Genomic DNA, 11,850 nt, shown 5'->3' on the forward strand with positions numbered 1-11,850 from the left:
GTACAATAATGAGACCAAGCCTTCTCATTTGACATCAGTATTCTGAGCAGCAGCTGAATCCGAACACAACAAGAAGACAGGAAACTGAAATCATGTTCGTACGAAACAAACTCGTCTTTAATTGAACTAAACATTGGGAGCGAGGTCGTCTCACGCCTGCAGATTTGTTGACCAAAGCAAAGCTCGGAGGCAAACAGTGAATAAAAGGAGCTGATTGGAAGAACGTATTCATCCATCAGATCGCTCCGCCGCTTGTCCACGCGCGCGCGCTGTGACCCAAATGAGCGTCCCTCACCCTGCAGCTGCATCACGTGGTTTTTACGTGATTATACCTCTGAGTTTACATCGCAGGGGGGGGGGGGGGGGGGTCACACGAGCAAAGAATGTGCAGCTCATAAAGACATGATGAAGAGGACCTCCACCGACGAGGAAGACACGTGTTTGTCCTTTAATGTCTCATCTTGGACTCCTGCAGACACAAGACAATCAAATATAACTAGAGATCATAAAAACAGAAGCAAATATCACAATGAGCGTTTTATTCATATTTTTTGTTTACATTAATGCAATGCCTTATATTCTGCAGATTTATGACTTATATTCCTGTGAATATTGAACATTTCAGTGGATGATTAATAACTCAGGGAGCTAATTTCACGCCTCCAGGCTCTATTGGCAATTTAGATTTATAGTCCATTTCTGCCTGTCTCTTTACCTCCACTGAATCAACACATGGTCCTCTGCAGCCGGGGTTTTAGAGGAAGAGCTAATGGATCTGCTGCAGTGAGATGAATGGACGTGAGGGCCCAGTCCTCCTTGGAGGTCACCTCAGTCTGGACTGGTGCCATGACCTCAGCCGTCTGGCGTGTCGCTCTACGCAGCTCACAGGCACTAAGAGTCCCAACGGCTGAAACCTGAGCAGCTCTCCACACAAACACTGACGTCTTCCCCGAGCCCTGACACGCGCTCGCTCTGTGACGGACACGCGGATCAGGATCTGAAAGAGTCGTGCAGAATGCAAACACAAATCCAAACATACGCTGTACTGATTCTGTACAGTCTGCATCAGACCAGTCTCGTTTCCCACAATGCAAAGCGCGAGGTGGGATTAAAACGACTGGAATCGACGCTGGATCCAGAACTCTCTCCGGGGTCCGGGCCCCCTCTCTCGCTCCAGGGTCTGCCCCGCCCTTCAGGAGGAAACAAGAACTCTCTCTGGACTCCTCTCAGATCTTATCTGTGCCACTGCAGGTCTGAGGATCTACAATCAGACCAAATATCTAAATGAATCCCCCGGTCAGACTTTAAGTGGACGCTACATTGAAGTGACTTTTAACGCCAGCTTGTTTACTTCCTCATTCCAAGTCTGGAAACCAGTCAAGCCAGGCCGGTGACGCCGCAAAATAACCACGGACGAGTAAGCCATAAGGACATCCACAGTATGAAGTGAGCAGAGACTCTGAAACATGACCTCAGGTAACCTGTGGCTCTGTGACATAAGCAGCACGATGAATCCTGATGATGGATTGATTACTTTCCCTCCAGCTGCAGCACTGATGGAAACCGACCACGTTCTGATTTCTCTGTTATTTGTTCAGATCATACCAAAGCAGTGACTCTTATCTGGCTCCGATTAATCACTGAATTAAGACCTATAATCGAAGCAACAGCACGCACACACACGGCTCCATGATGACCTTTCCTGGTCAGCTCTCCTGAAGCTTTGTGCAGGAATAGATCCCGAGCGCTCGGTCGAACTAACTGACAGCTGTGATGAACATTAAAGGGGAAGAAGTGCTTCAGCTGCAGGACCTCCTCCCCCCCCTCGCCATACACCTCACACATGTGTCGATCTGTAGTGATCCGTCTTGGTCCTGACGTCACTTTTTAAACGTCTGGGTCTCAGGTGGATTCTGGATTTTAAACCGAGACCTGTGAAGACCGCCACTTACCGTCCTGTGGCTGAAGATGCAGCCACAGGACAGGGTCTCCAGCAGACGCTGTGATTGGACGGAAGACTCCTCTTTCTAAAAGGACACATAACTTCTTTTTTATCGGCCACAACCTTCCTGGTGATTTCTGTGAGTGACATGATGATTTCACAGATATGATTATGGTCCTGGTCCTGGTCCTGGTCCTGGTCTCGCCCGCTCTGGTCTCGTTGTGGCTGAGCTCTGCGGTCTGTCATCACTGAAACCTCCTGACACAAGCACACAGGCTTGTTTCTGTGAAGAATGAGCACAGGTGAGATGCAGCTGCTCTGCCCTCTAGTGGACAGAAGATGTAATCACAGCTTGCAGCAGGGAACTTCACCAAGCGGGTCCCGTTGATCCCACAGCCGTCATCACCACTTATTTTATTCATGATGTTGAACTGAAACGCTGAGCTGCACGGTGCTGCAGTGGTAAGCCACACAGCCAGGAGGTTGCTGGTTTGAATCCCCGTCTGACAGCAGCCTCTCTGTGTGCAGTCTGCATGGCGTGGCTTCTCTCCTGCTTCCTCCCACAGTCCGAACACATCGCCGTCCCGAAACAGGAAAAGCTGTACAGATAATGCATGGATGCAGTGAACGGAATATTTAGTGATGCATGCGTGCGCCCGATGTAGTGAAGCCATGCGGGCAGCCTGGGTTCGAATCTGTCCTCTCTCTTTATTGATCCCTCGGGATCAATAAAGTATCTATCTATCTATCTAAAGACACACAGACACAAACCTTTAAATACACTAATACAGACAGGATATGGACGGAGACGTAAAGGTTGAACGTGTTGCACAGAGTCAGACTGGGAGGGATGAACTCATCGTGTGGGATCACCATCGACTGTGACACACGTGATTCTCTCTCACTCACACACACACACACACACACACACACACTGGGGTCAACAAAGCCGACGTGACACCATTAATCCACCCTGTAGATGAATACATGAAGACGCAGATGAGCGGAGGGACCTTTTGGATTCTGCTGTGTGAAGAAGACGTTACGAGAGTTTTATTTTAAATCAGATGTGAAACGTTGATGATACAACTTTCTCTCCTCTCATGAAGCGCGCTGCGGCCCGAGGCGGGGAATAAATTACTTGTGCTGCTATGTCACGCACATGAGCTGCATGAAGTGGGTGAACACACTGACACACATATCTGTGGTCACACACACACACACACACACACACACTCACACAAATCTGTGCAACGAGCTTAGAGAAGAAGAGAAACTCTGTAGGTTTCCAAAAACAATGCTTTCTCTCTAACTGCCAGCAGGGGGCGCCTTCAATGGATGCAAAAAGATGCATTCACACACTGATGGTAGAGGCTGCTGCAGAGTAAAGAGTCCATCAGTATGAACTCATCCATTCACACACACACTCACACTGATGGTAGAGGCTGCTGCAGAGTAAAGAGTCCATCAGTATTAACTCATCCATTCACACACACTCACACACTGATGGTAGAGGCTGCTGCAGAGTCCATCAGTATGAACTCATCCATTCATACACACTCACACACTGATGGTAGAGGCTGCAGCGTAGATTTTGCAGATTTTCTCTTCTTTGCTGCTTCGTCCACGTCCGGTCAGATTCACCGCTTTGAATTTGTTTCCGATCTCTGAACTGTATCCGCTCCTAAACTCACCTGCTGCGCTCTCATTGGCTGGAGGAAACACAGCAGCTCTCCACGCTGTCAACCAGAACATGAAGATCACATGACAGGGTCTCCAGCAGACGTGTACGGAGGCCCAGAGGAGACGAGTCTTTATTTGATATTTATTTTGATCTTTAATGTTTCATGATGCTTTTGGTGTCTTGTGTGAACCTCGGACCTTTAGATCATCCTGCCAGCTGTTCCTCGCCCCTCGGTGTCCCAGTCCACAGCTGTCTGCGAGTCCCCGCGGCGTCCCCACCCGATCAATGTCACGCACCGAGCACGTAGAACCAAGGGCACGAAAGTCACAACTCAAAGTCACCGTAGTCATGGAAACAACCCAGGCATGTTTCCACCCACTAATCAATGAGCGTCCTGTGTGTGGCGAGGAGGACCCCCTGTCCCACATTCACACAAACAGACCCCCTCGCTCGTCCTCACACGGCAGGACCGAAGCAGAAACCCCCGAACACGGCGAGGACGAAACGGCGGGAGAAGAAGAAGATGGAGCGAGTGGTCCAGATCCACACGGGGATGCTGCTCGTGGCTCTGTGTGCCGGTCTGCAGGCGGCTGCTGCAGGTGAGTAACACGCCGTCACGCAGGACTGAGACGACTCGTGTCCATACTTTCAGACGAGGTCAGATTTATGTGCGGAGGTCGCTCTGCTGTAAACGAGTGTTTGACTCGACTTTAAACTTCAAATGATCATTTCTCATCATGTCAATTTACTGCAGTTCAGCACCTTCATCATCATCATCATCATCATCAGTCAGACGAGGACCTCTTAGAGCTGAGACTTAACGAGCTGCTCTGATTGGACGCTTTTAAGTTAAATGTCTTTTCACAATAAAAGCCTGGACTTGTAGTTGAAGTTTCTCAGACTAAATGGATGAAATTTGTTAAACTGGAATATTTTGTACTTTTTTCTGTTCTTTTCAAAATCTACACGGCTGCATGAACGTGACAGTAAAACATGCAAGTTTATGTTACATGCATGCTACAGATGAAAAACTACAAAAAGGAACAAACATGGAGGCTGTAAAGATCCGGACGCCTTTAAACAGCGAACGTCCTCCTCACTTTGTTGAAAGCATTTCCTTTTTACCCAAACAAACAAAAGAGATGGCCGACTGATTTATACGACCGCAGTCTTTCGTCCGGTTTGTGATTTAAAGGGAACATCACAGTTTTGTGTTCTGTTTTTTTTTTTTTACGAGGAGGGGAAAGGAAGTGTCAAATATTAGAAATGGCTCAGAAAAGAGGAAGCTCACTTTGCTTCTATGAATCAGATCTCCACAGTCGCCTGCAGAGGACGGGGAGGTGGAGGAGGGGCGGTGGTGTGCTGAGACAAAGCTTTAATTAAACCTGACCCACAATCCCTCATTATCCAGACAGAGCGTGCAGCTGGACTGATCAATGGCATGGATTCGGATGATACTGTCCCACTATGTGGCCTAATAAATTAATCACGTGCAACCTCTGTACTTTGAAGTCAGCCTTCAGAATGAATCTCATCGTCACACTGAGGCCTGCTTTATCTCCACACAGGCACGGGGAAAGCTGACGGGGCCCAGGGCGGCGGCGGCGGCGGCGTGGACACCATCAGCCACTCGCTGACTGTGGTGCAGCGTCTCGAGGCTCTGCTGATTCAGGGAAACGGCAGCGACGTGTCGCTCAGGGTGGAGACGCCCAGCGCAGACGAGGTGAAGGTGATCCAGGTGCACTCGCTGGTGCTCACCCTGCAGAGCGCCGTGTTCGAGGAGATTCTGCTGAACCGCAACAGCAGCGCGCTGGTCCTGAAGGAGAGCGCCGACTGTGCCGCCGTGTTTGACAAGTTCATCAGGTGAAAATGTTGTGTCTCACCCAGCTCGCCCTCCGATCCATCCAGCCAGTCAGACTGAGTCTATGTCGACCTCCAGAAGGAGGAGCTGTTCAACTGCAGCCCTTCAATCAGTGAGGACTTCACTATTAAACAAATGGATTAATCATTGAGCTGCTGGCTGGGTCAATAACAGCTCCTGTGGTGCAGCAGTCAGTAAGACAACGTGGAGCCGGCGCTGCAAAAGCAATCAATAAAAAAAAATCTATATTTATCTCAAATGTTAATAATGAGGATATAAAGCTGAAGTAGAGCTCAGCTGCCTTTTTCTGCCAGACTGAGAAAATCTTAATTTGAACTGGGGGGCGCTGTAGTCCTCAACGTGGGCGTGTCAGTCCCCACTCGCTCTCTGATTTCCATCTCTATCCAAACATCCTGTCTCTCCAATAAAGGCACAAAAAGCCTTAAAAATAACCTTTTAAAAATATATATTGTAAAGTGGTTCGTACTTCCTGAGAGGAACAAGAAGCATCTTTACTTCACTAGTTTAAGCCACAGAGATTCTACAACATGGACGTACTCTCTGTGACATCAATCACTGGACTTTTGAAGTCCAATGACGTCCATCGGCGTATTGAAAATGTTTTAGATCAACTCTTGATAAACCGAAATGAAGAGGTAAAGATGAATGCATTTAGCCTCCTAGCTAACAGGCTAATTCAGGCGTCAAGGGGTTAAACGTCTTCAACCGAGTCCAGTTGGCTTCGGATCTATCAGGCTGTGAACATTTTGATTTGATCTGCTGTCAAAACCAGCATTTTAACATGCTGGTTTTAACATTTTAACACCCTTTTATGTGACTTCCTGTGCTTCTGCAGCCAGCCTCTAGTGGACTGTCGGGGAACTGCAGGTTTTTTTGCACTTCAGCATCAGCTTCATGTTTCAGCACGGAGGATTAGGCTCACGTTCCTCGGAGAAAAATGAATACCTTTATAAACCCTGCAGACAAGCTCCAATAAACCAACTGTTTGTGTTGTTTTACTTGGAGTTGATCGACAGCTGGTCTCACTTTGTATGTTTCTGTCCTCCCTCTGTCTGAGCAGGTATCTGTACTGTGGAGAGCTTTCTCTGCGTCTGGACCAGGCCACAGCTCTACACAAGCTGGCCACAAAGTACCAGGTGACGGGTCTCCAGCAGGGCATCACACAGTACATGACCCAGAACCTGGCCCGGGACTCTCCCTCAGGCCACGTGGCGGGCTGGTACGAGTACGCCCTGCAGGCCGGGGACCTGACTCTGAAGGACAGCTGTCTGCAGTACATGGCCTGGAACCTGTCGTCGGTGCTGCAGAGCGGCGAGTGGTTGACCATCAGCAGCCAGCTCCTCATGTCCCTGCTGCAGCGCTCCGACCTCATCGTGCAGAGCGAGATGGAGCTGTTTGCGGCGCTCGAGGCCTGGATTATGGAGAATGACCCCGACGGTCTGACTGCGGAGAACGCTTTGAGGGCCGTGCGCTACGCCATGATGCCGCCGCGGGAGCTCTTCCGCTTGCAGACCCAGTCCACGGTCCTGGCACGCTATCAGGAGTCGGTGCGCGACTTGCTGTACATGTCCTACCAGTTCCACTCCGCGTCCCCGCTCAGCATGGCCAAGTTCTTCGACGTGAACTGCAGCCTCTTCATGCCCAGGAACTACCTGTCCCCGGTGTGGGGGTCGCCCTGGATCATCAACAACCCGACACGGGACGACCGCAGCACCAGCTTCCAGACGCAGCTCGGACCCAGCGGGCACGACTCCAGCAAGAGGGTGACTTGGAACGCCTTGTTCTCGCCGCGCTGGCTTCCCCTCACCATGAGGTCCATGTACACGGAGACCGGCGCCATGCAGCCGACTCGTGTGGAAGGAGGACGCCCTCGTATCATCATCACGCCGGCTACATCCAGTGCAGACTTTGCCGGGGTGAACTTCCAGAAGACGGTGCTTGTGATGGCGCAGCAGCAGGGGAAGATGGTGGTGAAGCACGTCTACAACTTCCACCAGAGCACGGAGGAAAACGGGGATTTCTTGGCGGAAGCCGACCTGTACCGCCGGACGTCCGAATACCTCGTCGACAGCTCCCTCTACCTGCACGTCATCGTGAAGCCGCTGTACCAAACCCTCATCGCCGCCAAGAACTGACCGTCTGCAAACCTCCCTCTCTCGCCTTCGCCATCGTACCTCACCACACAAAAACCCGACGCTCGGTCGCGACATCTCGCTAATATCTGAGCACGAGGACGCCGATCTGAATCTTCCTCGTGTGTCATGTTTGGATTCGTTCTTAACCATACGTGTTGTTGTTTTTTAAATCATCCTCTATTATGAAATGTCTTTAAAAGAACAGAACTGGTGCTTTTATATTCTGTTCTTATGTTCCAAAAATGCGACGAAAGAACCCGAACCAATCGGCAGCTGACCCTGACGTTTGCTAAAAACTACAGGTCCCACATATTTGAATAATTCACTGAGGCTTTTCAAGCTTCAGCTGCTTTAAAGATGCGTTTCTTCAGAAGGAACCGACCACTCCGTCAACCCTCAAAGGAAAGAAGTCAGACTGGTCGTTCACGCTCGCGGTTTCATTCACGCCACTTTGTCTTTGTTTGTTTTCAAATTTGGTGCTATTCCATTTTGTCCCTTACGTTGCATTATCTACGAGTTGCAGAAGTCATCAGTCGCCTTCAGAACTGATCGATCGATCTCCTGATCAGACTCAATTCTGACGTTCAGATTTAAAAGGCCGGGTTGGTCATCTTCCAAAAACGTGTTCGTCGCCTCACAGCTGTAGATGTCAGAGTGTCCGTAGTCATGTGATCCATGTTAAGTAGATTCACTGTCGTGTTTGGTCAGTGTTACTCATAATAAAGCTTTTTAATACATTTTCAAAAGTCATGACTGTGTGTCCTTTCATCACACAGCCACACACACACACACACACACACACACACACACACACACACACACACACACACACACACACACACACACACACACACACACACACACACACACACACACTCTGAATGACAGCGGTCTCATGATGTTGAGGAACCAAACACTACACTTGTTACAGGGTACAGATAAGTGGGCCTTGGGTCCTTAGAAGGGGCAGAAGCACACATGCTGCATTCAGGTGCAGCTCGGACGATCCCATTTTCTGAGTTGGGAAGTCGGTTGTGATTTTTTGGAAAGACAGAATGTCTTCATAAAACTTTATAAAACACCTAACCCAATATGATGCAATGTTCAAATTACAACTAAATATTATTATAATAAATTATCTGTATAATTCAATCTAAAAACTACATTACTGCAGTTAATGATATAATTATATAATCTGTAGGCCTGCTGTCAGAACATGAAGTAAAAAGGATCAAACAATACTTTCAAAAAACTATTTCCTCACCTGCACAGCACCCTCTACATCTGCATGCAAGAGAAGGCTCCTTACAATAAACCAAACACAATTTAAATTTTTGACCGGTTTATTTTACCGCCCGTGACTACATTTCCCAGAATCCTTTGCGCTCCAAGCAGGAAGAACGTTCTCTCGCAGGGGCTCACACTGATCCAAGTTAGGAGCTTTCAGCTGCCAGCCTTGGCCCATCATGTAACTGCTGCGGAGAATTCCTTGCAGTGCAATTGCAGATTTACCTGATTTCCCGACGCCTGCGGGGGCTGTGCATTCGCAGCAGCGCCGCGTGCACGGACACGCGCGCCCCGGACTCAAAAAGCCTCCAAGTGCATGAAGATCGAGGCTTGTATTTTGCATCTTTGTTGCAAAAAGCAAGCCGCTGAAGCTCCGGTGCTGCGAGGGCGATGGAGGGAGGGAGTGAGAAAGAAGGCAAAGTCTTTTGTGCTTCCCCTCCCCCTCATCAAAGCAAAGGGGAAATGTCTCAGCCAAAGGGAGGTAAGAATATCACACCGATCCGTGCACAACCAGCGACATGCAATCAGTGCTGCACGCGCTGCAAAATGCACCGCTGCAGCTCGAGCACGGCCGGTGCATTTTAAAGTTACATGCTTTTAAAAGGGTCAGTTGCATTTCCTGTTCCAGATCTGCCCCTTTGCACAGTTCCTGGTAAGACGATGCTGTATGTACTCACTCATATCGACGCTGTTAGCGGCGCGCGCGGGCAGGGATGTGGAGCACAGGGCGCCTTTAACAGTCACGAGATATAGACAGGGACACTGCAACTCTTTATAATAAACTCTGCACGAGTTAATGCAAGGCTCGTGCACATTGCTCAAGGTAAATAATGAAAAACGGGTCGCGTGCGGTGACACAAACATGCACGGTTAGGCGCAGAAGTGACGTGACAACCTGCAGCTGTCAGAGGCGAGTTGGGAGTGTTTATTGGCTGCAGGTTTCCGCTTGTGAGGTAGAAAATGGAACTCTATTAATAGAATTAGTTGCGAGCATTAAAGTGGTGGTGCGTTCAGGAACAGGCACTTGTTCAGGCAGTTACAAAACAATTCCTTAGCAAGAAGTCCCGCTTCTGTCAGATCACCTGGACATACGTCAGACCTGTGGGTGTGCGTGTTTCCACTCAGCATGCACACACACACACACACACACACACACACATGCATGGCACACTTTGACCCCAACTTTATCACAGAGCAGCAACAACAACAAGCGCCGTGCAGGGACGTCTCTGCAGCCTGACAGCTCTGCAAGTTCACCCGTGAATGCATCGTCAGGCAGGGCAGGGGGGGGAAAAACAGCTGCAGTGAAGGCAGCGCAGGCCTCCTTCCTCCCAGTACCCTGTTTTCCAAGAAGTCCAAAGTGAGGCTGGTGTATTGCACAACACACACACACACACACACAGAGACAGAGTCAGTAAGAAGAGGCCGTGCAGGATGAAGCAGGTAGAGAGAGAGAGAGAGCCCCTGATGGTCAGAGCCTCGGTCCGTCCTCCTACACAGGAACTGTCTTGTTGCAGCTGCTTCATCTTGTGATGAATAATGCAGTCGGTGGTTTTTTTTGGGGTCTGTAGATGAATGAGTCGGTTTGGGACTTTCCTGAGAGCAGACGTAGGTTTATGGTGTCATCCATTGATACAGTACAAGGCAGGAAATGGGCCTCAGACTCAGATAAAGTGTGGAGTCGATGAATTGATGACTTGATTAGTCATTTCGTTCAAGTCTTGACTGTTTGCAGTTCAACAAACAAGAACACAAGTACCTGTCAGTCACCTGATGACAGCCGGCCCCCACAAACATGTCGGAAGAAATGATGCTGCACAGACTAGTTGATTCAATATATGTCGACTGTGCTGTTCCATTTTTTTAAAAATGTTTTATTTTGAAAAGTTCCTCCAGCAGGAGAACATTTTGTTTATGCGATTTTAATTTCACTGTTTTTCTGTTTTGGACTCTTGGCTGAACACAACGTGACATAACGTGTGTGTGTGTGTGTGTGTGTGTGTGTGTGTGTGTGTGTGTGTGTGTGTGTGTGTGTGTGTGTGTGTGTGTGTGTCTGTGTGTGTGTGTGTGTGTGTGTCTCTTTTCAGACCAAACATGAAACATGATCGTCACTCAAGTCTTTTAGTTTAGTTTATTTATTTTGCACACATTAAAAACAAATAGTGCCAGGAGGGAACGAAGCCCGACGTACGAGAGTTTCACCCCTTTCAATAATCACACACACATTTATACTCACACATCATCAAAAGTACAAAATCATTGTTATTGAGTGGAAGACAGTGGGAATAAAATAATCATTATAAATCCAAGAAATGAGACAGGATACGAAATGAGAAGAAAATGAATCAGGAATTTCTGTCACAGAAAATCAAATCAAATAAAAGCCCAACATGGAGGGAGAGTTTTCATAAACCACTTTATTGACTCTATTTTCTATCTTTGTGTGTTTGTATGTTGGGAGTTGTGATTGCAGACGAGGAGAAGGGCCGGTTTAAAGAAGCTCTTTTTCAGACATGTTGGTTCTTATTAGTATTGTTGATTTGTTGTTTGTTTACTTGCGACCCGGGCGTCCTGCATGTGAGGAGGATCAGCAGCGCTGGCTCGGTCTCTTGTTTGTAACGATAGCAGATGTTGTAACGCTCCTTCGGATGGAGTCTAAACACCGACGGTGGACTGAAGCTCCACACAGATCAAACGTCACTGACAGTAAAACGACTGGAGGAAATGAGCACATGCTATGCTAAGCTAAAACAAGCAGCATGTCCTTGTAGTGAAATGCTTCCAGACTCGGCTCTTTGCTGAAGTGCTCGTTTGGATGCTGATTTCTGCTAGTGTCCTCGTTGGGCCTGTGGCAGTGTGACGGCGACCCTCCCGGCTCGTGCCCCCCCCCGGCCCTCACGCCCCTGCACTAATGTCCCGT

General features: G+C 48.7%; 1 protein-coding gene across 1 annotated transcript; it reads left to right on the plus strand.

The window, feature by feature from the left end:
- The first annotated feature begins 3,803 nt into the window (after positions 1-3,803).
- Positions 3,804-7,903, plus strand: btbd17a (BTB (POZ) domain containing 17a). The gene is made up of 3 exons (XM_079333684.1): positions 3,804-4,225; positions 5,195-5,489; positions 6,569-7,903. Exons 1-3 carry the CDS (start codon positions 4,012-4,014, stop codon positions 7,641-7,643), a joined length of 1,584 nt encoding a protein of 527 aa, XP_079189810.1. The 5' UTR covers positions 3,804-4,011; the 3' UTR covers positions 7,644-7,903.
- The last annotated feature ends 3,947 nt before the right edge of the window (positions 7,904-11,850 follow it).

The sequence above is a fragment of the Symphodus melops genome, assembly GCF_947650265.1.
Source record: "Symphodus melops genome assembly, chromosome: 21".
Classification (NCBI taxonomy): Eukaryota; Metazoa; Chordata; class Actinopteri; order Labriformes; family Labridae; genus Symphodus; species Symphodus melops.

Bases quoted from the DNA above. Each gene is read 5' to 3' on its own strand.
- btbd17a (XM_079333684.1), top strand. From the start codon at position 4,012: ATGAGCGTCCTGTGTGTGGCGAGGAGGACCCCCTGTCCCACATTCACA. The intron at 4,226-5,194 runs GTGAGTAACACG...ATCTCCACACAG, and splicing joins TCTGCAGGCGGCTGCTGCAG to GCACGGGGAAAGCTGACGGG. The intron at 5,490-6,568 runs GTGAAAATGTTG...CTGTCTGAGCAG, and splicing joins GTGTTTGACAAGTTCATCAG to GTATCTGTACTGTGGAGAGC.